Source organism: Glycine soja, chromosome 9 (genome assembly GCF_004193775.1).
Source record: "Glycine soja cultivar W05 chromosome 9, ASM419377v2, whole genome shotgun sequence".
Classification (NCBI taxonomy): Eukaryota; Viridiplantae; Streptophyta; class Magnoliopsida; order Fabales; family Fabaceae; genus Glycine; species Glycine soja.
In genome coordinates, this window is record NC_041010.1 from 9677229 (window position 1) to 9692658 (window position 15430).

Here is a 15430-nt window from a genome sequence, read left to right on the forward strand (position 1 = left end):
ATTAATACCATGAGGTAGTAGTTCTTTTGTTTATTTTATTATCAAATATGAAGAATTCTGATTGGCAAAACATGTTTTGTAACAACAATGGATGTATTTTGATATTGTTTTTTGTAGCCAACATGTTGCAATTCAGCCACACATTGTTTCAACTTTAAGTCAAATGTTGGATGACCACAATGTCCATGCAAAAAATTTTAGAATGGCCAGGGATAGATTGACAAATAGTCAAGTAGATAATGTGAAATTGAGATTGATAGTCAGTCGTGAAAAGGATGGTCGTACATATAATCTCCCAAATGTTTCTGAAGTTGCTGCTCTCATTGTTGGTGATTTTGATGCAAACTCAAGAAGGGATATTATTGTTGAAACTCAAAATGGAGAATTACAAAGAATCCATGAATTACACTCTAGCTATCTAGGACTGCAATACCCTTTACTCTACCCTAATGGTGAAGATGGATATAGACCTGACATACTTCACCGTTCTACATTTGACAACAAAAAAGGAAGAGAAATCGTGTAACGATGAGAGAGTGGTTTGCTTATAGACTTCAATCCAGGTCAAATGAAGCACAAACTTTGTTGCATTCTAGAAAACTATTCCAACAATTCATCGTTGAAGCATATACCATGGTTGAGTCTGAAAGACTTAGCTACATCAGGAACAACAAAAAAAAACTTAGAGTTGGCAAGTATTGCAGTTTACAAACATCATTGGATGTTGGAACCAGTAAAGGCTCATCTAAAGGAAAAAGAGTGATTTTGCCTTCAATGTTTGTTGGCAGTCCATGTTACATGGATCAACTTTACTTTGATGGTATGGCAATATGCAACCATGTTGGTTTCCAAAATCTTTTTATTACTTTAACTTGTAATCCAAATTGACCTAAAATCCGTAGAGTACTTGCACCTTTGAATATGAAAGCAACAAATAGACCAGATCTTATCTCCCGTGTTTTCAGATTGAAGTATGAACAGATGCTTTCTGACTTAAACAAAAAAACACCTGCTTGGAAAAGTAGTCGGATGTGAGTTTGTTATTAATCTGGTTGTTAAACTTATACATTGGTTTATTACTTTCCATTTTTTCCTCATATGATACAACTGTACAAAATTTCTATATTACTGTTGCATTATTAATACCATCACCTAACAATTGCAGATATGCACACAATTGAATTTCAGAAAAGAGGACTTCCTCACGTGCATCTATTGCTATTTTTACACCCAGATAATAAATATCCATCTTCAAATGAAATTGACTAGATGATATCAGCAGAAATACCTTCACATGAAAATGACCCTGAATTGTATACATTGGTGCAAAATCATATGGTACATGACCCATGTGGAATTCTACCATCTAAGTCTCCATGTATGAAAGAAGGCAAGTGTAGTCGTTTTTATCCTAAAATGTTTCAGCCTCAGACTCTTTTAGATTCAAATGGCTATCCAATCTATCATAGAAGAAATGATGGTCGTACAATCTCAAAGAATGATGTTATCATTGATAATAGATATATAGTACCTTACAATGCAAAATTACTGAGGAAATACCTAGCACATATAAATATTGAATGGTGTAATCAAAGTACTTCCATTAAATATCTATATCACTCAAAATGATGAGATTAAAGAATATGTAGATTGCAGGTAATATTGATTTAACATGCATACTTCATTTGCTCATTGTTTCTTTAATTAACTTCTTTAATTAACTAATCTTTATGACAAATATATTTCTCCCTGTGAAGCTACTTGGAGAATCTTTGGTTTTCCAATACATTCTAGAAAGCCTGCTGTCAAGAGATTACATTTTCATTTCTCAGGCCAACACAATGTTCTTTATGAAGATGATGATGATATAGATGATATCCTATCAAAGCCAAGCATTTCATATTCAAAATTCTTAGCTTGGATGAATAGCAACAAATGTTTTATAAAAGGTAGAAATCTTACTTATTCACAATTTGTTTCCAAATTCGTGTACAACCAAAAGGCTAGATCATGGAACCTTAGAAAGAAAGGCAATACAATTAGGAGGCTAATATGGGTTCCACCAACCACTGGAGAATTATTTTATGTAAGAATGATGCTTACTACATGCAAATGACCTACTTCATTTGTGGATATTAGAACAGTTGAAAATGTTCTATACCCTACATATAGAGAAGCATGCTTCACAATGGGTTTTTTGCAAGATGACAAAGAATTTGTGGAAGCAATCAAAGAAGCTAAGGACCGGGGTACAACTAATTATTTGAGGAAATTATTTGTGTTAATGTTATTAACAGGTGTCATTACTAAACCTGAAGAACTTTGGAATCAGACATGGAATTGGTTAGCTGAAGACATTGCATATCATTATATAAAAACAACACTAAACACAGGTTAATTTTTATGGGTTTGTAACTTTGTATGTTGAATAACATCAGAGATAAGCATTGTTTAACTATTTTCATTATCATTTGTTAGAATTACACATTGATGATGAGCAACTTAAAAATTTAACATTACTGGAAATTGAAAAACTTCTACATGCAAATCAAAAATCACTTAAAGACTATCCTACAATGCCATATCCTGAGGATGCAAATCCTGCATGGTGTTTAGAGAATAGCTTGATATTATCAGAACTTAATTACAACAATGATGACGCTAGATCAGAATTCAAAAATCTTTTTTCATCTATGATAGGTAATCTACCAATGCATATATTATAAATTGTATTTAAGAAAGTTAAATTCAGTTGAAAATATGGAAAATGTAATTATCATCTATATCTTCCAATTTTGCATCTACTTATTCTTCATTTCTATCTAATGTGAACTTATTCCTGATTCTAGATGAACAAAAGCAAATTTATGAAAAAATTATGCAAGTTGTGAACAACGATGAAGGTGGTATGTTTTTCCTATATGGATATGGAGGTACAAGAAAAACATACATATGGAGAACATTAGCAAGTTCATTGAGGGCAAAGAATCAAATTGTGATTATGGTTGCTTCTAGCGGCATAGCTTCTCTGTTGTTGCCAGGAGGCAAGACTGTCCATTCCAAATTTAAGATACTTGTGCCAATTTTCGAAGACTCAACATGCAACACACTTCAAGGAAGTCAGTTAGCAGAATTGCTAAATCAAACAAATCTGATAATTTAGGATGAAGCACCGATGACTCACAAATTTTGCTTTCAAGCACTTGATCAAATTTTAACAGACATTATTAAAGAAAAAAAAATTCCAATCAAATCTTTGGAGGCAAAGTTATTATATTTGGTGGAGATTTCCGACAAATACGGTCAGTCATTCCAAGAGGAAGTCGTTCAAACATTATAAATGCAACAATTAATTCATGATGTCTGTGGCATTGCTGTCAAGTCTTATGGCTCACAAAAAACATGCGTTTACAAGCCAATGCCCAATCAGTTGATAATCAAGAAACTGCTAAATTTGCAAAGTGGATTCTAGATATTGGAGATGGAGTTATTGGGAATGAAAATGATGAATATGCTACAGTTGAAATTCCTGAGTACCTACTGATTACTGAATATAATGACCCAATTGATGCTATAGTTAGGTCAACATTCCCAAATTTATATCAACACCACAGTAATCCTGAATTCTTCAAATGTAGAGCAATATTGGCTTCCACCAATGAAACAGTTGAAGAGGTCAATGATTATATACTTTCTTTGATTCCAGGTATTTATACATATCTGTGAAACTTACAAAAACTAGGATCTATTTAATATTTGTGCTCTTTATGATAATTGTTATTATTAAGTTTGCATGCTAACTAAAATAAATATAATAGGTGAACACATGGAATACCTAAGCTCTGATTGTATAAACAAATCAAAAAGCATTAAGAGTTGGCATTTCCAATCAATTACCACCGAATTTCTTAATTCACTAAACACATCTGGTTTGCCAAATCATTGTATAAAGCTAAAAATCGGTAGTCCTATAATGTTGCTAAGAAACTTAGACCAAACACAAGACCTGTGTAATGGTACTAGATTAGTAGTTACAAGACTAGCTAAACATGTAATTGCAGCTGGAATTATTTTTGGCAAAAATCCTGACCATAATGTTTACATCCCAAGAATGTCAATGTCCCCTTCACAATCACCATGGCCTTTTAAACTTTTGAGAAGGCAATTTCCAATCATGCTATCTTATGTAATAGCAATTAACAAGTCTCAGGGCCAATCACTTTCTATGGTTGGACTTTATTTGCCAAAACCTGTCTTTAGCCATGGACAATTATACATTGCATTATCAAGGGTCAATTCAAGGGAAGGATTAAAAGTTCTTATTCATGATAAAGACCAAAAAAATATGACTTCTACTAACAATGTAGTTTTTAAAGAGGTTTTCAAAAATCTTACAAGGTAAATCTAAATTTTGCAAGAACATAAATTCTACTATTTATTGGCAGCAATTCTAAACTGCTATCTTACTCATGTACATTATAATATACAGCTAAGGACGATATCATATATCACAATCTTAAATATTATATTATCAGGTACATAATCTTAGTTACTACATTAAAATCTGGCCGCTGAAGTTTATAATTCTATCTTTGATTTAAATTTCATCTAGTAAACTTACTTTTAATAATGTTATATTATTAACCGGTTTACAAAGATATCCATAACCTCTGAATGTTTAGTAGTTTATCAATGCTTAGCATAGTGTTATCGCAGATTTAAAAATGTCTTTTACTTAATTAAACAATGTTCCTGATATTCAATTGCATTGTTTTATAGGGAAATCATAGAATGACCCCCTTTCATCCATAAATAGCAACTGCTCGAAGTCAACTACCATCAAATGAGTTCAATATATCTGACTCATGAATAATATTATGAAAATAGGATACAAATTTTTGGCAGATATATTCAATTTCTGCTATGTAAGAATTGTGTTTGTTTTTCTCCAAAACATAGGAATTTAAACAAGAACTAAGTTGGAAATTCTTCCTTTGACGTTTTTTATGACCTCTTGAAGTCCAATAACTCAAATAACCACTGATAATAATGTATCTAGCATTCCTCCGAGGCTAAAATTTCTTTTTGTTTCATCTACTACTCCTTATACGATAATTATTTTTTAAAGAATATTTATCAAATTTACCTTGCACTTTTTTGTGACTATGAAAAAAATTCACTTATGTCAATCCTGCAAATATATCAAATTATGGTGCATATGCTTGATTGGCTCAAAAAAACATCATTCTTATTTTACAAAAAAGACCACACTAAAAAAATCCAATTATGTAGAATGACATAATTATTTTAAAAAAATTGGTGTATATATGCTTTAGATATCATATGATTAAAAAATATCATATGATATTCACTAGGTACACAAAACACAATATGTGTTCATATTTGGCCACTCTACAATATATATTTTTTTTTCTACTGTTATTAAATTGATCTTCCAATCATTATTATATTCTACTATTACCCTCTGTTGTCTATGTATTAAAAACAATGCTAACAAGGAATTCTAAAAATTGCGCCAATGGTCATATCCAACATGAAAAAAAAAACTGGACCGTTAATGCCCCATGATATCAATGGTGTTAACCTTCTGGTTTTAAGAAAAACTCTTCAGTTACTTGGCACCTATTCACTTCATGACTATTCACTTGACGCCTCTTGACAACCGTGCTAAACTAAAAAACAATGATGAAACCAACCGTAAGTTATAGCATTGGGAACAAGCATACATTAAATATTACACTCTGCAAAATGCTATAACCTACCTTTTTACGCCATCCACAAAATGAAGAGCACATCTTCAACAACATCAAGTGAAGTAAGTCGTTCCTATTATGCTCTTTATTGCATAATTTTTTTTCTCCTTTTCTTCAACATCAACACTTAAACTATTAAAATTACAATGTCTCTGTCATTGCAGATGAAAAATCCCATTATCGGGCCGCCGTTGATCATCCAATTTATCGCTGCCTTCAACAACGACAAAGTCATATTTGATTATTCTGTTATTTTGCAATTCTTTTATTAGTATTATCGTTCCATATACATGCATTTACATTTCTTAGTTTTTTTGCAGAACATCATACAACTTCCAGCGTTCTACCATACACAATGGGCACCACAGGATCCCGAGTCTGTTCACCTGAGATATGATGGAGCCATCTACGAAATACAAGTCAGACGACACAAAGAAAGAGTCTATTTGGCAAATGGACTCGAAAACTTCAGGAAAGAATTGAAAATCTACGAGTCAACCACCATTAACTTTTTTGCCTATGACCATCAGTGCGTGTTTGACATACACTTCATCCCACCACTGGAGCGGCAAACTTGTGGCAGGCAGAGGTATTCATCCAGAAAGCATATGTGGACTGTTTGGTTTACTCAGGAAATGCTCGATGCTCCTGAACCCCTGGTAAGTTGACCTTTCATAGATTAATCTCTTTAAACAAATTTTTAGCAATTTATTAATTTTACTTTTTTTCTATCTGTAGAAACTCCCGCTTTGTACACAAGTTCCTCTTAATGCTTGTGGTCACCACATGACAATCTTAAGGCGATTTGGTCCTCCATTGCAATGGAAAGTTGAAACCCTGAATCCTGGTATTGGTGGAAAATGCGTTGTTCAACCATGGTATGATTTTCTTGAAGAAATGGACTTTGATGATGGAGATGAAATCTCTTTTTACTATAGATATTATGAAAAAATTTGGGATATTGTAATTAGAAGGCAGAATGATTGGGACGATAGTAACACTGATTAAATTGCCTTTTGTAGTCTAAGATTTTGAAAAAAAAATCTTGTTGATGTAGTTCTAGCAAACAATTACTTATAAATATTAACGATATTATTTTGCTTTATACTTAATTTGTGTATTTGACTTTAACTCTATTTTTTAACGTTTGCAAACTCGCTTACCAAACAACCCATGCATGTGTATGGATTGCATACTAACTAGAGAGACGCCCGTGCCGATGCATGGACTCATACTTCTATTTGAATATTGATAAATGTGAAGTATGTCAAAATATATGTATAATGTTTGAAAATTTTATTTAATGGGACGATAATAATATTGAAATATGTGTAGGGAAAAGAAAACATTAATTTAGAAATGTATTTGAAACTAACCTGATTGTATGGTAGAATGTTTTCATGGTGCTAGAAAGATTATGATGGTAACATCTTGTACGGAGTGAGAGACTATACAATAAACAGAAATAAATGAGTTGTTGCATATGCAAATAACATCAGTGAATATTTGGAATTTGTATGCAGGAGTTAGATACGATATACAACAACACTAAGCTAAAAAACGTAAGTTGATATGAACATGTAGTAATGGTCGTGATTTAATAAGAATGAAATATAAAGAGATCGTTTATAGTAATATATGAGATTTTTTAAATGTTAAATATTACTAATATTTAAGAATGTATAAAAAAATTAACTTGTATATTTAAGCAAATAACAAATAAGCATATAGTATGGTTCAAATTACAAAAATAAAACTTTGTTTGATAAGACTGGTTAATAGAATTACAATTCAAAATACTATGTCAGACATATAATATATTCACGAACAAACAATTACAAAAAAAAAATGTATGAGAGGTCTCATGACGTCAACTTGAAAAGTAGTAATGTTTGTCCCATGCGTCATCCATACTGGTCATATAATGATAATCTTTTTCACTTCCCATGATAATCTTTTGCACCTCGGCAAACATTTAGTCTATTAATCCATATATATACTCTAATAATATACTTAGTATATTAAGCGCTGACCTTTTACTGTTTCAGTGCGTCATCCATATTTATTGCTGATCAGTATAATGATATTTTTTTTCACTTCCCGTGCTAGAAGAAATATCATGAATACGGTTGTATATTTATTGCGAGGCTATTACACTTCCCATAATCGTTAATATTTATTTTCTTTATTAGAGGCTATGTAAAAAAATATTTGAAAGATTAAAAAGATAAACATAAAAAATACGAAAGTAAATAAATCTTGTAATAACATATACCATAAGCGAAAAAATCATAAATCTTAATAACATATTACTTTATAATATGTACCACCACAATTAAATTGTTCCTAGTAATGTATATTTATTTTATTAAATAATAAATTTTTTCACACGAAGAAAAATGTTTAAAAATACTTACAATTACTATTAATAAAAATAAAAATAATGGAGATCTCAGCATATTCATGAACAGATACAATGATGGAGAAGTTTCATGAACAGATATAATGAACAAAAATGAAAGCATATGAAAATAGTACAAAACCCGAGTATAAAAACTTAAAACTCCTTGAATATTGTTCAATAGTTGGGGAGGTGAACAACTATAATGAATAGTTAATAATGTACTTAGTATAATAAGTGCTAGGCTTTAACTATGCATAATCCATATTTATTGTTGATCAATGCATATTACTGTATCACAATGATAATTTTTTTTACTTCCCGTGCTAGACTTTTATCATTTATTATGAATATAATGATAATCTTTTTCACTTCCCGTGCTAGACTTTTATTATGAAAATATTGTTGTATATTTATCAATAGTGTTAAAATTCATTATGGAATGACTGAAAATTTAGTTTATTTGGATAATAATAATGTTTAAGTATTGACAGACAAAATACATTAAATAAAATATGAATTTGAAACCTGCGCCAAGGTGTAAACTTGTTAATAGTATTTCAAATCAAGACATTTCAATTAGTTTGAATGATCATGGAGAATCAAAAGGAGACATACTTATTCATGACATTAAATGATGATTGACACTGATGAATTTGAATTATTTTGATGATGATTGACATTAAATTATATTTATTAATTATTTATTGATTTTTCGTTTGGAACATTAATCTGATGTTAACATTAATCTTATTTTTTTTAACTAACATAATTAAAATATCTAACTCTTCAATAAAAATTTGAAATATCTACTCTTTGATTCAAGTATGAAACTTATTTTTGATAAAAAAAAAATTAACTACACTTAAAGATTTTTTTATTTTTTTAAAATATATAAATTATTTTACGCTATTAGTGTGAATTATTCTACACGTAAAGATTTTTAATATTATAACTTATAAAAGAAACTACATGTAATTTTTCTATTAAATATTTTGACAATATCATATGCTATTGAACTGTTAAAGTGATTGTGACACCATCAATTCACTTGTTACTCCATATTAAAGACTAAAGTTATTAGCAAAAGGAAAAGTATAAGAACTAAAGATGCTAAAAAAATTGTTTATGATATAAAAATGAAATTTGCAAAGCATAATTTTATAAAAAAATTAAACATAAACAAATAGTAAGTAAATATTAAAAGCAATATACTGTCTATTAATTATACTAAAATTAAATCATATTAAAATTTTATAAACTCAAACTTATTGAAAAAATATTCAATATAATAGTTAGTAAATAAAAGTTAACATATATAAAAGTTATTCAAAGCATAAATTTATCAATTATAATTATACACAATTACACACGTAGTATATTTTATAGAAAAACTTAATATGATATATTTAAATTGATAAAAAATAATTCCGACTCATAAAAATTGATGAAATTTAATTTATATAATAATTAATAAGGGCTAAATTATGTATCAAAAGGGTCTTATCTCGTCATCTCCTTATCCCAAATTGAAGTATCCAATCTAATTTTTATGCTTCAATTATTATTATTACTTTTAATAGGAAACCATCGACATGAATAAAACATTATGTGAAAAATTTGGCAATCAGTTGCCGAAAAATAGCCTAAAATATGCTTAAGTAATTTCGGAGATAAGATTCGTTAATTAAATAAATACAAATCTTTTAAGGATGATTGGCGAGGATTCCAAGCTAAACCATCTCAATGGCAATAGGAGAAATGGATGAAAACATTTCATTCAAAACATAGAAAATGGAAGAAAACACCCAAAAGTAGAAATGACTAAAAATATTTCACTCAAAACGTGAAAAATTGTAGAAAACACTCAAAACAATAACTAATTATAAAAAATTATATTGATAAGAGGTACACTGTTTTACCAAGCTAGTCCTTACTCATGTGTGGGTTTTTTTTTTCATTTTAATTATTTGTTTTATTTGAATAAATTAAATTTTAAGTTTAATTTTAATCTTTTTATATTTTTAAATTATATTTATTAATTAATTATTTATTATTCGTTTGAAATATTAATCTTATGTTAACATTTAAATTTTAAAATAATTAATTTATTATAATAATGACTAAAAGCATCATGATAGAAAAACATATTGGAAAGACAAAGAAAAGTGCATTGGAAAGTCAAGTCTTGGGAACAGAAAAATGCATTGGAAATGCAAGTGTCTTGGGACCAAAAAAGCGCATTGGAAAGACAAACGTCTTGGGAATAGAATACAAATAATTAATTTTTCTTGGAAACATTAATTCATTGGAAACGAAAGCAAAATAAACATAAAATTCAAAAAAGGTAGCCATAATAAGAACGTAAAAGGCATAAAATAGTGCGAAATTGAAGGAAACAAAACACAAAAACATTAAAAGTAATTTCTATTTTATTTTTAACCGGTATAAGTACAAATGCCAAGAATATCTACATAGGGATTTTGTACAATACGTTGCCATAATAAGAACGGGAACATTAGAGAAGACTGAAGATCACTCGTGAACCTCAAAGTTAATCATAGTAATAAACGTCATTTTTTTCAAGTAATACAAAAATGAACATGATAAAGAAAGGAACTCAAACATGCAACACAAAAAAAGATAAAAATAGGTAGCGAATGCAACACAAAGATCCATATTTTTCAATATTGTGCTATTAAGGCAGAACATCGGCAATCGAACTATGTTCATCTGAGTAAAGAAAAAAACGAAGCTTTCCCCTGCAAAGAAAAAGAAAATGAAGCACTACTCAATATTTGTACTGACAAAACCCAAAAATCAAAGTTTTTTGGAGAAAAAAATCGTAGCTTTAAGAGAAACAATGACCATGCAGTGAAAAAATAAAAAATCGAAATGAAAAACGCATACAAATACAAAAAAAGGGTAAAAAGAAAACGCAGAAGAAGACGGGGAGGGAAAACGAACCTGTAATTTATCCAACATACTATGATCTATGGCTTTTGTCTTGCAAAGGAAGAAGAGTAGGTTAACCACAGTCAAATAAGACTCAATAAGACTAAGGAACACAAAAAAAAAAAAATTCAATCTTTTATACTGAAAGAACCCATAAATCAAAAGGAGAAATAAAATACATCACAAACCTGTCCTTCAAATGCCGAACACTATTTGCTCTCGGTGACAACTTTATGTCGGAGAAGGTTCAAGAACACAAAAAAATTTAACCTTGTCTTGTGAAAAGTCATTATAACACAAAACAAAGACAGAAGACACAAAAAAATTGAAGCTTTTGTCTTGCAAAGGAAGAACAATACTCAGCCACCATCAAATAAACCAAATGAAAAAAGAAAACGTAGAAAGATAGGAGAGAAAAAAACCCATAAATAATTTTTAGGCCAAATCAAGCAAAGAACTGCCAAACCCAGCAAAAAAGCTTCAGCCTTTGGGTACGTCGGAGAAGGCTCAGGAACACCAAAAAATTTAACCTTTTGTCCTGCGAAAAGTCATTATAACACAAAACAAAGACATAAGACGCAAAAAAATTGAAGCTTTTGTGTTGCAAAGGAAGAACAATAGTCAGTCACAGTCAAATAAATCAAATGAAAAAAGAAAACGTAGAAAGATAGGAGAGAAAAGAACCCATAAATCATTTTTCGATCAAATCAAGCAAAGAACTAGCAAACCCAGCAAAAAAGCTCCAGCCTTTGGGTACGTCGGAGAAGGCTCAGAAACACCAAAAAATTTAACCTCTTGTCCTGCGAAAAGTCATTATAACACAAAAAACAGAAAACACAAAAAAATTGAAGCTTTTGTGTTGCAAAGGAAGAACAATAGTTAGTCACGGTCAAATAGAAATACAAACTTGGAGAGGAACGCAAATATGATATCGTTGTCATGGAATCTAAGATAAAAATAACAATTTTGGTGTAAAAAATCACAGCTTTAGATGTAAGAAAATACAAAAAAACGGGAAGAATGAAAAAAATGGAAAGAAGGAACAAAGAAGGGGGAGATAACAATTCGGGAGAGAGAAATGAGACAAAGCAATTTGGGAGAGAGAAATGAGAAAAAACAAGAATGGTAAAAAAAAATGGCATTTCAGATTTCTAAAGAAAAAGAGAAGGAAAATGCCTTCAACAATAAATGAAAATGATAAATGACGTGCCACAATAAATGCTTGCCTTTTTTAAAAAAAAATAAAAAAAGTAATACATCATCAATACTCCTAACGTGGAAAAAATAAAAAGGTTGATGTTGATATTTTTGGGAATGGAAATGCATAAGTCTTCGAGACATTAATTTTATAATGGAAATGCACTGTAGCATGATTTGATATTTTTAGGTGAGAATTACATTGTACCACAGCATGACACGTAAGCCATTTTATATATATATATATATATATATATATATATATATATATATATATATATATATATATATAATTCAAAGCTCGCGCGTCATCGCATCATGACTTATATTAATTCATGATAGGATACAAAAATTATTAATAATTTTATTATGTTAGTTATTAACTATTAATGATACTATATGTATACATATATATGTCCATCATTCATCTCAATAATTCAAAGCTCCTTGGTCATCTTATCATGACTAGATTTGAAGTGGTTTTCATCGCTACCCCAGCCCTCGGCAACCTTGTTCCAATTGTGGAATTCGCGGATCTCCTAACCAAACACAACCCTCAATTATCTGCAACCGTTCTCACTGTCACCACGCCGCAACGACCCCTCATAAGCACCTACGTCCAATCCCGCGCCTCCTCAGCCACTAATCTCAAACTCCTCCACCTCCCTACAGTGGACCCACCCACACCCGACCAGTACCAATCCTTCATCGCCTTCGTCTCCCTCCACATCCAAAATCACAAACACCAGGTCAAGAACGCGCTCCTCAACCTCAAAAAAAACGAGTCAAACTCGTTTGACTCGGTTCGACTCGTCGCTCTCTTCGTCGACATGTTCTCCACCACGCTCATCGACGTCGCCGCCGAGCTCGCCGTCCCGTGCTACCTCTTCTTCGCGTCACCGGCGAGCTTCCTCGGCTTCACGCTCCACCTCGACCAAGTCGACCCGGTCGAGTCGGAATCCGAGTTGGCGGTTCCGAGTTTTGAAAACCCCTTGCCACGGTCCGTTTTGCCCAACCTCGTGTTGGACGCGAACGACGCGTTTTCTTGGGTGGCATACCACGCGAGAAGGTACAGGGAAACAAAGGGCATCTTCGTGAATACGGTTCAAGAGCTTGAACCTCACGCGCTTCAGTCACTCTACAACGATTCGGAATTGCCACGCGTTTATCCAATTGGGCCGGTTCTTGACCTTGTTGGATCGAACCAATGGGATCCGAACCCGGCCCAATACAAGCGAATTATGGAGTGGCTTGATCAGCAGCCTGTGTCTTCAGTGGTTTTTGTCTGCTTCGGGAGCATGGGAAGCTTAAAGGCAAACCAGGTGGAGGAGATTGCAACTGGGCTTGAAATGGCTAATGTTAGATTCTTGTGGGCTTTGCGGGAGCCTCCGAAGGCCCAATTGGAAGACCCGAGAGATTACACAAACCCCAAGGACGTGCTACCAGATGGATTTCTTGAACGAACGGCTGAGATGGGTTTGGTGTGTGGGTGGGTCCCACAAGCGGTGGTGTTGGCCCACAAGGCCGTAGGGGGTTTCGTGTCGCATTGTGGTTGGAACTCGATATTAGAGAGCTTGTGGCATGGTGTACCGATTGCCACGTGGCCGGTGTACGCTGAGCAACAAATGAACGCGTTTCAAATGGTTAGGGAATTGGGATTAGCGGTGGAGATTAGGGTAGATTATAGGGTGGGTGGGGATCTGGTGCGGGCAGAAGAAGTGCTGAATGGCGTGAGGTCGCTGATGAAGGGTGCTGATGAGATCCAAAAAAAGGTGAAAGAGATGAGTGACATCTGTAGAAGCGCATTGATGGAGAACAGGTCATCTTACAATAACCTAGTGTTCCTAATTCAACAGTTGACAAGTTGAACAACCCATGCAATCAACTGCTTTTTTAGGGATTAAATAATAAAGTTTCATAAGTATGGATTATGCAATTTTTTATTTTATAAAAATGGATAATGCAATTCTAATAGTAGTTTTTATACTATCGATCAATAAATCATTTTTTATGTTATTTTAAGATAATTATTATAAAATTTAAATTAAATAATAATATAAAAATGATACTTTCTGTACATATATTATTTATTTTAAAAAATCTAAATCTTAATTTCTCTCTTAATGTCAGTACGTCAAACTTTGGACAAATCTCAACCTATTCCCAATCTCTAATACTTGATAGTAGACATAGTAAGAAAATCTGTATTTGATGTATTATTATTTTAAGCAGTAGTTTTAAGTTTAGTCTTTAGAAAAATTGAGTTTGCTTTAATGCCATGTCTTTTTTCCTGTGTGCTTGTTTCTTCCACTAATTGTTTCATTACTTTCGAATATAAATTGAAGATATCTAGTAGTTGTGTTCTTGATTATTTGTAAACAATTGATGATTTGTGTGGTGAAGATTATACCTGGAGGTTGTCCAATCATTTTAAAAAATTTAATAAAAAAAGATTGTGGTGATTTTGGAGTTAAATTAATTATATTTATCATAACAATTAATTTAGACATAGTTATAAATTGCAATTATGTTATAATTAATAATTTCAAATTTTAAAATACTGACGCACACTAAAAGATATAAATGAGACTTTTGAAATTCAATGAATCAAAACAAAAATAAAAACTAAAACACAAATGGCCATAAATGATATTTATAAAAAAAAATACTCTAATGTAACAAGCTAAGAAAATGTCAAAAATACCACAAATCAAACTTTTGTGACAATCCATTATTTGTTGAGGTAAGAGATGGGAAATGAATTACTCCAAACAAAAGGTAAAACCTGTACATCCAGGGGCAAAAATCCTCAAATGGTGCCTTTTTACAAACTAATTTCTAAAATGGGGTTCTTCTGAAACTTATTCCTGGCAGGTGCAGTTTTTCTACGTGAAGGCCATGCATGGTGCCACCACCATAGGCGCTTCCGCGTAGGAGCTGCCACGTGGCCTCGGAGACGCCAGTAGCAGCAGCGCGTTGCCCTTCTGCTTACGTGGCGATGGACGCGCAAGGAGCACTGGCGCGTTCTGCATGGGAGAGTGAAGGCGCCAGTCAAAATGGCGTTTTAGCTTTGCAGCAAGGATAGCAACTTTGGCAGGTAGGA

General features: G+C 31.9%; 1 protein-coding gene, 1 long non-coding RNA gene and 1 pseudogene across 2 annotated transcripts; 2 read left to right on the plus strand and 1 right to left on the minus strand.

The window, feature by feature from the left end:
- The first annotated feature begins 528 nt into the window (after window positions 1–528).
- LOC114368146 lies at window positions 529–4402 on the plus strand (annotated as a pseudogene).
- Window positions 4403–10589: 6187 nt separating this feature from the next.
- On the minus strand, window positions 10590–12244 carry LOC114367463. The gene is made up of 3 exons (XR_003657210.1): window positions 11319–12244; window positions 11143–11233; window positions 10590–10937 (listed from the first exon to the last, which is right to left on the minus strand). It is a non-coding gene; the product is annotated as an uncharacterized LOC114367463 (long non-coding RNA).
- Window positions 12245–12710: 466 nt separating this feature from the next.
- On the plus strand, window positions 12711–14343 carry LOC114367989 (UDP-glycosyltransferase 43-like). Its single transcript, XM_028325297.1, has one exon. The coding sequence runs from the start codon at window positions 12717–12719 to the stop codon at window positions 14193–14195; it is 1479 nt and encodes a 492-aa protein (XP_028181098.1). The 5' UTR covers window positions 12711–12716; the 3' UTR covers window positions 14196–14343.
- The last annotated feature ends 1087 nt before the right edge of the window (window positions 14344–15430 follow it).